The sequence below is a fragment of the Hippocampus guttulatus genome, chromosome 2 (assembly GCF_054856545.1).
Source record: "Hippocampus guttulatus isolate MCC_2025c chromosome 2, RoL_Hgut_1.0, whole genome shotgun sequence".
NCBI classification, from domain to species: Eukaryota; Metazoa; Chordata; class Actinopteri; order Syngnathiformes; family Syngnathidae; genus Hippocampus; species Hippocampus guttulatus.
In genome coordinates this window covers 35030125-35042500 of record NC_141262.1, presented here as the reverse complement: position 1 = coordinate 35042500, position 12376 = coordinate 35030125, and the positions used below count along the sequence as shown (strand labels likewise).

The window sequence follows — 12376 nt, the reverse complement described above, 5'->3', positions numbered from 1 at the left end:
CTGGCATGGGAATGGGCTTCATCCAGGTGAATTACAACCTGGAGAAAAACGCTTCCAATTGCTATCGGAGCAGAACATTTTGGAATAATCATCAATCTGCCCAAAAATATCAGCATTGAATTATTTTACTTTTGAAATATGACTGCAGAAAGGCGAACCTAATAATATCAGTTGATGATGCTGATAATAATGTAATTTAAATTAGAAATAGAAATATTTATGGTGATAAAAGACTTCAGCAATAATACATTCTAAGAGATGGAAAACCTGTTTTTTAATTGTGGTTTGTGATTTATGTATATGTATTGTTTAGAAACAAATTACACAGCTATTCCTTCCATACCTATTTGTCATGTCCTTGTTTACGATGATACTAGTGCAGCGTGTTATACCGGAGACAAATTCCTTGTGTGTTCTACATACTTGGCCAATAAAGATGATTCTGATTCTGATTCTGATTATGCAATATATCCCATCACTACAAATATTTAATGAACGGCAAATACCGACATAAGTTGAAAAAGCACTGTAGAAAATGCTGCTATTTTCAATCTGGACACGGTGACATAAAAATATGAAATAAGAATTGTGTTAAGAATCATCATTTTAGCATTTTATTGCCTTCCAGCATATCTACATTGCAAATTTTAGGAATTTATTTTGGGAAATGTTACATTATGAAAACTAAAATTCATCTAATTTCCTTGATTTTTTGATGAAATGCGGCTCGAGGAATTCTTGTTTTTCTCAATCTGGGCAATTGATCAACTTTTCATCGAATGTTATTGATATTGCTTTTTGAAAAACTCTATCCAAAGTACCCCATTATTCATGAAAACACTATTTTTTTTTTGCAATTTATCGACTTACAATAAATTGCAACGGGGAATTTGAGGATGGGTAGCGGGCATTACCTTATGCGCTAATACAAACCAGAGACACATAAGAAGCAAAGCTACATCAGGGTAGGTGGGATACTATAACAACATTGGACACATTGTTATACTATTCCACCCACCTTAATGAGGATCCTTTGGGCGTGGCGATCCCGTAGCCTTTGGAGTCCAGGTTGCCTCCCACCTTCATGGTGTCACACGGCTTGCGCTGCTCGATGTACTCGTTCATGGTGGACTCCAGCAAGTAAGCGTACTTGCCCTTGGACTTGCGGACTCTCAAAACCCCCTCGGCTGTTTTTTTCACAAACACCGAGGGCTCCGCACTCCGCATGTACGTCCACATTTTGTCAAAGAGGGCAATTTTAGAACGCTGTGGAGGAGGAAAGAGAGGACAGATCATATATTGTGATACATTTACAGAGTAATACAAAGACATACCTGTATACTTTAGAAAGCAATATAGGTTGTGCAATTTATAGCAGAATAAAAATAAACATCCAAGAAACCAATGTAAAAATCAGTTGGTCATTTGAAATACACTGACATCATAAATTCAATTCAATTCAATTGTATTTATTGAGCACTTTCGAACAGCCGTCGCTGCATACAAAGTGCTGTACATGGAGCAATTTAACATATACAATAAACAGTAAAACAAATCGGTAACAAAGACGGTAGAAAGCACCGAACAGTAAAACCAAGAACAAATCTAAGTCATGCTGAGTCGAATGCCAAAGAATACAAGTGAGTTTTGAGGAGGGTTTTGAAGATGGGCAGCGAGGAGGCTTGCCGAATGTTCAGTGGGAGGTCATTCCAGAGAGAGGGACCGGCAACAGAAAAGGCTCGTAATAAAGAGTAAAATTATTGCCTTAATATTTGTTGAAGTAGAAGAAAATAACATTTCGTAACACGATATGACTTCAAAATTACAAATACAATTACTTATTAGCTCAACCTAAGAAATTGGTCTATTGCAACATCTCAAATGCATTCAATTCAACTCAGGACAAATTCCAGACTTTATGTAGGAGAACTTATGCACAGTATACATATTCTGTCTTGGCCACTTGATTCTGTTATGTTGCTATCAGTTCTTCTTCATTTTTATAGCTAATTACAGGCCAAGTCATTGTAAAGGCTGTTTGACCTTCAAAGGCCACCATACTGGGGCATGCGCTGGACTACAGGAAGCTGATTCCATTGGTGAGTGATATAAATGAGGTGTGTATTCTTTATCCTCTACAAGGAACAGCAACAATGACTGCGCTTTGCTGCAGAGTTTAAACCGATATGTCTGGATTATACTGACGCCAAGCAGCGCACACAACGTCCAGTGAACTGAAGCAGAAAGTGCTTTATGGTCAATTTATGACATCATTAATATACAATATTCTTGAGTTATTTTGCTTGCGCACCTGACAAACATTAATGTCGCTTTCTTATGGAAGCTCCATAAAAGCATTGCAGTCCAAACAAAAGCGCATTCGAATCTAAAATGGTCCAAAATGTGCCAAAGAGTGCAACTTTGTGACTTACCCTAAAGAACTCTTTTGTGGAGCCTGAGTCTAGCGTGCCATACGCAATTTCGGTCTGTTTGGCCAGGTCCTCGGCGCTTTCGATGGGCGACACCATCCTCTCCACAGTGAGGAAAGCAGCCAGGTTGGCCGTGTAGGAGGAGATGATGATAAGCGTGAAGAACCACCACACGCCGCCAACGATGCGCCCGGACAGAGACCTGTCGCCCAAAGCCAATCACTCGCTCTTTATTAGGACAAAAGACGGCGGCTACATTTTATGAGGCGAGAGTCATTCTCAAGTTCATTTTACAACCAACTAATGATACGTGCAGTAGCAGGGCCTACAAGGCTCAGAGAGCCTCATCTGGTTTACATTGATGGAGGGGGAAAAGTAATTGCCAACATAAATAGACTGTAAATATAGCACAAATTAAGCTCATAAAAGACCTCAAACTCAGTTGACATTGCCCTTAAAAATAAATAGCTTGTAAATGATTTGATTTAAAAAAAATGCACTGGAAGGGGGTTTATACAGTATATGCACATGCAGTGAAGACCCAAGCTAAACCGAGTCCCCCACACCCCAAAAAAAAAAAAAAAAAAAACTCGACACCAATTACGACTTTGTTATTGACCTTACAGGAAGAGCACAAAAATATGCAGATAGGTACGTGGAACCGGAAATGTGGAAGGAGGAGGTCAACATGTAAAATATGTCTCAATTTGGGAATTTATTGTGTCAATGCAGGAACAATGACAAATGATTCCCAAGATGTCCTGAAAAGTCTGAAGTTGGAACTGCCATGAGGAGCATTTTTTTTTTTTTTTAATAATTCAGAATCAAATATGCGCGAATGCTACAGCGATCGCACGTGAAGTTTGCAGCTACCTTGGCGAGATATCGCAGCCTTGTCGCATGAAGGCCCCCAAGGAGAACCACAGGCTGTTGAAGATTCCAAACTCGTTGGTGGACTCATTGGTCTGGATCTGGCCGTCCTCATACTCTTCGGTGTGCCACTCGTACGGGCTGAAGCGGCTGACCAAGAAGAGCACCACGCTGACGCCGATGTAGGCAAACACGATGCACATCCAGATCTCGTAGGCCAGCGGGTCCAGGAAGGAGAAAACGCCGGGCTTGGACTTCTGGGGCTTTTTGATCATGATGGAGATCCCCAGAGACATGAATGGCTTGGAAAAGTCGATCACTTCCTCCCGGACCAAGGTGATGGTCAGCGGAGCCACGGCGATGTCGGCTTTCTGGAAAACAAACACGGAAATGAGCATCCATCTTTCTGGCTTTTCCCAATGTTTTGGCAAAAAAGAGCCATCTCACCCCGTACACTAACTCGCCGACCATCCCGTTCCAGATCTTGGTCTCGGCATCCCTGGCTCCGTACCTGCCGTCGCCCACGATTTTCAGCTGGTATTTGAAACCGCAATGTTTGGCGATCTCGGCGGCCAGATCCACGCAGTAGCCTTCGTAGCGGTCGTTGTCCTCAAAGAGGTCGGCGTTCTTTTTTAGCATGACGTAAGGAGCTTCCTGCAAGGACGTCCAACACAACGTGACATCTTTTAACCGGGAAGGAGGAAGTTCAGACAATGAAGCCTTGAATTTTTAAAATGGGACGAAATTTGTACCGCTTCCCAGCAAGCAGAAGTGCATTAGCCATTTTAAATGTACTTACTAATACAAATTTTGTGTGCTAGGAATTGCGTTTGTTTCTGTAAATTCCCAGTTGTCCAGGTCATGGTGACCTGCAAAGTCTGCAATCTTGTTTGTTTTGTTTCTTCTTGTTATACGCAAAAAGGACTGAGCCTCGAGACATGTAGTTCAACCTCATTTTTTTGTAAAAATATGGGCTGGAGAGCCAAACAGTGCAGCAGACTAGACCTACTGGCCAGCGTCGATTGAGCCGGGGCACAAATTTCACATGCTAAAAAATTCACGGTACATTATCAGATCAAAAATTCACAAAGGGTACATTCACACCCGCCCACAATATGTGAAAATACGCAAGACCAGACTCAATTTGGTTTTATCCTCCCAAGATTTCAACACATTTAAATTTCCCAAAACACACTTTTGAAAGCCAGAGTAGACATGTTTTACATTTGTACCAGTACCACCATCATGACCGACATTAAACTATTGCAGGCCCCGTTGATAAGAGAAACAAGAATGACATTTTATCCATTCAAGTAGATTTCATATTATTGCTAGCTACCATAGCAGTATGCGTCATCCGAAAATTAACACTGCGCTGAAACAAACTTGTTCTTGGAGGTGTGATTGTTTTGCATACCACTAGAGGGATTCGAATGTAGTTTAAAAAAACAACCCAATTATACCACCAAAAAACTACGCCGGAAGCATTCATGTCCAAGCGCATGAAGACTTTCCAAACTTTTACAAACAACCCAGACAAAATTTAGCTCCTCCCCCGCATACAGACTCCACTTCCTTGACGCCAATTAATACTCTCCAATTAGCTAAATAGGTAAATTCTTACATAGCAAACTGTATTTCTTTGAAAATATTAGACCAAGTTAACTTGCGCTTACAACAGTGAGTAAACTAAAATGTAACATTGCCTGTAAAGGCTTTATAATGGCGACTTTGTGGACTCCACGAGGGGTTTAATCCAAATAGATGTGGAAGTCCAGCAAATTTTAGGCACTACGTATTATTGTCATTCAGTTAGTGTTGCAAATCAAGATAAATGATAACAGAGCAGCATTTACACTGTGTCTTTCCATCTTCATGTTACCTGGTGTCTGGGGAAGCAAAGGACAAGCACCCCACAAACCAATTAAAGCAGCCCGAGCGGCCATAAATCAAAGCGTTCACCTCGATCGCTTACCAAGATGGTGGTGACAATGACTGTTTTGTTTTCCATCCCCGTCGAGTCGTTGGCAGAGACGTCGGACTTGGTGACGGCCATTTTGTCAACTTCGTTCCAGTAGCCAATCTGTGGGCCATGAATAAGTAATGAGCGCCCGTCGGAGTAAGACACACGTCGTAAATCTTGAGAGCGTCCCCCCCCTGCGAGGGAGACTTTACCTTTACGGGGCCGTTGTTCTTCAGTTCCATGATGTTTACTGAGTAGTTCACCCGCTTGCCATGTTGGTCAAACTGGATGTTGCCCGTCAAGCCCTCCACACGCACCTGTGGCGAACAAAGCGTCTTTTCAATTCAAAGATACTGTACTGCAGATAATGACTGAATCAGGCATTTTAATTGGAGCTGCCACATGTTAGAAGGACAAAGGGAGTAATACTTTCCGCTTTGAAATGGAATTGATTCCTGGAGACGCCACATTAAAAAAGAAAAAAAAAATGAAATAAATTCTCTCGACTTGTTGGAATGGCTGATGGATAATGTGTTCTAGATAGTTTTATTGTGTTTTTTTCCCATGTGTTTGTTTGTTTTGCATTTGGTTTTAATGGAGCCCTAGCGATGATCTGAAATGACTCAATGAAGAAGCATTTGTGAAACCTTTTAACATCAAGCACCCTCTTCAAAACCCGCAAGGTTGGCGTACCTCTGTCTCGCATAAACCAGCAAAACAAAGTCATTTATAGCCCCAAAAAAGGCCTCACATTTAGTCATTAGGGCTGTCTATCATAGAGTACACCAGTTGAAATCGGAACAATTTGAAGAGTCTGAATGATAAAAATAAACAAATGTTGAAAAATAAATATCAGGTTAGTTGTTTGGCTTCCTTTCAGGGAATGGACGATGCTGTGAGTAGTGCCATAGTAACAGTTTGAACAGTCTGAAATACTATGATGTGATAAAATAAGAAACAAATAAAGAGACATGTATGACATTTTAAGGATTTTCTTTTCAGTAAAGTACAACAATAATTGTTTTCTTTTTGGGAAATGTACCATGCAGAGAAGTGCAAGCATAATAATGTGGAAAAAAAAATTCTGCTTCAGAATAAAAACTATCAATGTTTAATCAGACGTAACTACTTTGTTGTGTATGAGGTAAAAAAAAAAAAAGACCAACATGACATTTTTGGTAACCTCTTAGGGTGTGGACAATACATATCCCTTGCATAAAGCGTTTTACATGCCAAAATAAGGACAAATAGAGGATATCTTATCTTATCTTAAAATACAGACTTGGACTGCATGTGTAGGCATTTGGACAACAACATATCCTCCATCTCACCTTTGACTGGCAGCCAACTTAGACGGCAAAGAGCTTTGAAGGAAGCTGATAATTTGACAAAATGGATTCTTTGACTTTGGCGACTCAGGCGCACAACTGAACGCTGGCCAATTCAGACATCAACACGCTTGTTTGGAAATGGCCTGCCTAAGTAGAAAATGAATCTCTTGATTTGGAGGAGTGCACTGAGCGGTTCATTCGATGGCCTGCCAACGTCCACCCTGCGACTGGCTGGCAACCAATCTGGAGGATAGTTTGCTTTTCCCACGAGGACAACTGTGATAAACTCCACTTTACCTCGCCTGAGGAATATGTTGAATCCCTTGGCCTACATACACTATGCTGTGTCAATATAAACCCAATGTGATGATGTTCGGAATTTACTTTTTTCGGTTCATTATGTAAAATGCGCGCACACACACAAACAATAATCATTCAAGTTAATGAGACATTGAACAAATTTTTTCCACATTTTTCATGATTCCACATTTGACATGACAAATCGTGGACATTTTACATGATGAACTCCTCCTTGCACATTTCTCAACAGAGTCAAACCGTTTCAACTTCAAACTATTAAGCTAATTCAGAACATATCCTGAGATATGATAGCATTTCCCACATTTTCACGGTAAAATTCTCAACTTAAAAAAATTCTCTTAACCTAATTTTACATATCTACCTCCTCCTTCCACATTTCTGGAGCAATTCAAACCATTACGACTTCAAACTGTATTGTATTGTATTGTATTGCTCGGCTCATTCGGGACACCAATGTAACTATTTACTCCATCTAATATTCCACATTTCCCAAAATTTCCGAGCAAAATTCTCAAATTGAGAGGTTTTTTTTAAAGTTACCTTCTTCCACATTTCCTGACCGATTTTCAACATTGAGTCTCACATTGTCCATTTCAACAATGAATTAATTGCACAGCATTTCAGTTCAGCGTCAGCTCCTCAGCATTCTCTAGTTCAACAGACTGTTCACGCTTAGCATGAAAACAGAATCACTTCAATTTTTCCACGGTACGCTGACGTCATTTCCGTGACATCTCCACCGCCTTTTTTGTCATTCGTGCCTTCCCAAAGCTGATGAAATCCGCCGTTACCATAGCAACCCATCACAAAATGAACATGGTTGCGTCTTACCTGCTTCAGCGCTCGCTCAATCTCCACTCCCTGAGCCCAGGGAACGGCCGGGTTGGCCAGACAGTCGCCGGTGTTGGCCCGCCGGGTGAAGTCGATCCGCTGCTTGTGCAGGTAGCGGAAGGCCTCCGTCATCACCTGCACCGCGTCGTACGTCAACGCCGACGTGTACTAAGTAGCAGAAGACAGAGGAATGAACACCAGTGGCAAATCCAGGTTAAAAAAATAAAAAATAAAAATGACTGCAGTAATCCCAAGCATACAGTATTCAGGGTTTACTGTTCACAAATTCACAATTTTTTAGTGCTATTTTTTTAAATGACCTGATATGCCACAAGATGACATCTAAATAGAAAAATAGCACAGTCATTTGATGTCATGGAATTATGTTGAAGTGATACATCTGGACGGGGAGACAAGCTTTCTTGATCAGGGAGAAGCAAAGTTAAGCCTGGGTTCACTTTAATCAGCAGTGTTTGAACTGTGGGATCAGTTCCCACTCAGTGACGGTGTGAATGGTCGTTTATTTCTATATGTGCAATGCGACTGACTGGCGACCAGTCGGGGCGTCGTCTGCCTTTCACCTAAAGTCATCTGGGATAGGCTCCGGCAACTCCTCGCAACTCTGTTCAGGATAAGCGGTGATGAAAATGTGCGGATGGATGGTATATTCACAATCAAAACTATATGTATCGACCCACGATTCTCACTAATGGTCCATGCCCTATTATAGTGGATAGAAAAACAATCACTCGATTGCATAAATATAAAATTGGGAGGGGGCATCCAAAACAGTAAACATGTAAAAGCAAACAAGCTGATGTGCAAACTGATTTTTAGTGGCTTCAATATTTTTTAAATACAGTCATGTCAGGTATTTTTGTTACTTTTAGTAATTTTTTAAAAAATCTTCCAATATTTTTTTTAGTTCAGTTCAGTTATATTATTTTAAAGTACAATACATTTACATTTGCAGTGCTTGTTTTTAAAAAAAAGTTAAAGTTTTTACTTAACTTTTATGTGTAATACATTTTAATAGAATCATTACTGAAGTACATCTAATCGTGTTTTGTAAATCTTATACTTGCGCTTTATGTTCTTTTACTTTGCTTTCCAATGTCTGAAATTATTCTGTGTGTGTATTCTTAAATGTTTTAAAATATTTTGTTTGTGAATGCCCTTAAATGTTGTTTCTTAATAATGCGAAGCACATTGAGATACCTTGTGTATGAAATGTGCTATATACGGTCAATAAAGTTGCCTTACTTCCTTTTTTTCCCAAATCTTCAAGCCTGGTGTTTATGTTCAAACTGTGCACAATGTTAGGGCAGCTTCCACTAATGATGAATACACTTTTACAAATAAAACTGCTGCCTCATTTTTTTCAAGAACACTTTGGCCTACAGTTTTTTAAGTGGAACTTAAAAAGTTTCTGAATCACTCTTTCACTGTAGACAATTGAAAATGCTTTTAGAAATTCCGATCCTACAAAATTCCGAAATTTTATCATCTTGCCATTAAAAAACAAGCTCTTCCAGCAATGTGATAATGCAATATTTGAGATTATTTCCTCGCATTTCACTCATTCATTTTAAAAAGGTAAATGCAGTATGTGAGTATGTCCTCAGGATACTCGGTGGAGGCATGTGGATTTCCGAGTGCCATTCTAGCTACACTCTACATCAGGGGTGTCAAACTCATTTTTTGTCGCGGGCCACGTTATAGTTCCTGGTTCCCTTGGAGCGCCATTATGACTGTGAAACCATATAAGGAAGTCAAGAATAATGGTTTATTCAACTGTAGCTTAAGTTACTGTAATGAGGGTTTTGGGAACAAGAAAACTTTCCATAGCTCTCTTTTATATTACATACAGTATGAGAATTTGAAATTTTGGTTACAATTTTAGCAAGGATCATAGAAGTCAACATGTTTGATTTGCTTTCGCGGGCCACATCAAATGATGTGGCAGGCCAGATCTGGCCCCCGGGCCTTGAGTTTGACACCTGTGCTCAACATCTATCGAACCGCTTTACCCTCATGAGGGTCGCTGCACGCTGAAGCCTATCCCAGCAGTCTTCGAGCAGGAGGCGGGGCACACCCTGAACTGGTTGCCAGCCAACCGCAGGACATACATAGCCAAGCAATCATTGACACTCACAAACACATCCAAGGACAACTTAGAGTGTTCCATCAACCTATCTTGCATGTTTTTGGAATGTGGGAGGAAATCGGTGAAGCCACGCAGGCACAGGGAGAACACGCAAACTCCACACTGGGAGGCCATGGGCCCAGAATCGAATCCATGACCTCTGCTCTGTGAGGCGGACTTGCTAACCAGTCAACCACCGTGCCGCCCGGTTACACTCCACAGTGCTTAACAAATTTATGAAACAACCTCTCTTCCTACTCAGCATTACAAAGCTCTTTAACCCTTTTGTGCACCCTGTAACCTGATAACATGATAAACTGTCCACTGTAGTAACCGCTGTCCCTGAAAGGGTCCATGTGGATTATTTCAATTTCAGTGAGCTTGAACAGGAAGGACTTTCAAAGTGGATTCAGCAGAACAACACGGAATACGTTACAATTCCCAAGCCTGTGAGGCTGGACATTGCTGGAGTGCATCGACAATTCCTAGTGTTCTTCGTGACTTGCTTAATAATGCACATAGCGTGCATGTCTGAAGCACTGTGGTACATGCAAACATGAAAGCCTTCACCCTTCACGCTCACCCTGATCTTGCTGTCTGCTCCCGGATACTCCTTCTCCTCCAGGGCCTCCCACCTCTGGTCGAACTTGGATGCCAGCGGGTCGTCGAAATCCACAATCTGGAAGCCCGACACGTTGGCACCGCCGTACTGGATTTTAGATAGGTCGCCATCGACAAAACCCTGAAAACACGATGATTTGTGGTTACTTTTGCAGCCTTACTGTTTAAAAACTTCACCTGTTGTTTTTCTTGGGTATTCTTACCAGATTGGCTATGATATAATGGTAGCCTTTCACATGTCTGCCAATGGTGATCACCTGGAGAATTAGAGATCAGATTAAAAAAAAAAAAACACTGAATTTCATGCATCAAATTTATTACTGTAACGAAAATTTGGGGGTTGACTTCCCCTTTAACGCTGGTGGAAAACGACTTGCCGCAATTCCTGTTTTAAAGGGGATCAGGGGGAAATATAGCAAATCTCAAAAGAGACAAAAATAACATGAAAGCAAAACTTAGACCTTGGATCATGTTACTTTTGCTTTTTCTAAACCTTGTTTCAAATGGGAAATTCAAAAATCTGAGATCTAATTTTAAGGCCATGTTATTCAGCCTTACTTAAGATGGGTCCACCTGCCACAACCGATTCCATTGAAACTTTCCGTCTGTATAACCCAAATTTAGGAGGACATCCCTTTTGAATTCCTTCCAAAAGCCGACTGCGTGTCATGCTAGCTAGCGTAGCTAAAGCTTGGGTCCATTATCGCTGTATTAATAACCTGTAGTGTTGACAGTAACGGCTGTGGCAAAAAGAGATATCCAAAGCGACTTTCCCTTATCAACAGCAGCAGGGTGGGTGGAAAGAAGGGACGGAAAATTGATCGACTTTGTACTGTTTGAAGGCTTAACAGGTGTGACACGCCAGAAGCTAATCCTGTCGCTTGACTGGCACCTCTGTCTGTCGGGACGACGACTCCGGGCAGATCTGAATAGTAATGTTTTGTATCTGCGAACGGGGTACAAAGCCTGGGATGTCTACCTGGAGTTCCTTGATACACAAGCGTGAAGATGTCAATGTTATTGCACAAAGCGGGAAAATATTGGATTGCAGTGAACCCTTGCCAATTTGCAACGTCTTATTCACAAATATAATTTTTTTTTCTGTGTAACCAGTCCTCAGCTATTCATTGAAAAACACAACAACTGGCATTTTTGTCTTCGGTCTATAAACCAAAACCCTGGCTAATAAGAAAACGATAATTGGTGTCAAGGAAGTATGGTGAAGTGATACATTTCAACCGGCCGACGAAAACTAGATCTTTGTGTGCCACCGAAGAGTTAAGTTTTGTACGGGGTGTTTGTGGGAGTTACTTCGAGTGCAATGTGACCGTGACAAAATGTGTGTTGACTTGACGCCCCTGCAGACAGTTGCAGTGCATTTTTAAAGGGAGGGGCGTGGTGAACTTTTGTTGGATCAGAGCTCAGTCCTTCAAATAGCAGTTTTAATGTATAATAGCAGAAGTGTAAAAAAGACCTGGTCCATGATGTCTTTGACTTTGTCTTGTTCACAGTCCAGGATCACCCTGCGCTCCTTCTTATTCTCCAGGTCCTGGAAAAGCGAGCGGTACGCTTCGTCCTTACGCTCATCTTTCAGGTTGCCCACGTTGATGGCCGTCACTTGCCACTTCCTCTCAGCCGCCGTGTCCAGAACCACCTGAAGCGTTGTCAGGCCTGAGAAAGGGGGAAGCGCAAAGTCACATTAAAACATCGGGGTTTCATTTCCCCGGTGAGAACATCTCAAAATAGGCAATAGAAACAGTAGAAGATCACAAAACAACAATGACAGAATGATGCCCCGGCCTAACAATTTGAAACATGGCTGCCGCCGTATTCGTTTCATTGACTCGCAGGGAAATGCTGATCC

At 41.3% G+C, this 12376-nt stretch overlaps 1 protein-coding gene across 4 annotated transcripts in view; it reads right to left on the bottom strand.

Annotated features, from left to right (window-relative positions):
- Nucleotides 1-12376, bottom strand: part of gria2b (glutamate receptor, ionotropic, AMPA 2b) — a 47954-nt gene that overhangs the window by 10859 nt on the left and 24719 nt on the right. For all 4 annotated transcript variants that reach the window (XM_086105877.1, XM_086105879.1, XM_086105876.1 and 1 more), the window contains exons 4-13: nucleotides 11987-12183; nucleotides 10716-10769; nucleotides 10475-10633; nucleotides 7746-7913; nucleotides 5475-5579; nucleotides 5275-5382; nucleotides 3747-3953; nucleotides 3303-3670; nucleotides 2433-2631; nucleotides 1019-1266 (exon numbers count right to left, since the gene is read on the bottom strand). In XM_086105877.1, coding sequence (XP_085962003.1) covers nucleotides 1019-1266; nucleotides 2433-2631; nucleotides 3303-3670; nucleotides 3747-3953; nucleotides 5275-5382; nucleotides 5475-5579; nucleotides 7746-7913; nucleotides 10475-10633; nucleotides 10716-10769; nucleotides 11987-12183 — 1813 coding nt within the window. The remainder of the gene's footprint in view (nucleotides 1-1018; nucleotides 1267-2432; nucleotides 2632-3302; nucleotides 3671-3746; nucleotides 3954-5274; nucleotides 5383-5474; nucleotides 5580-7745; nucleotides 7914-10474; nucleotides 10634-10715; nucleotides 10770-11986; nucleotides 12184-12376) is intronic.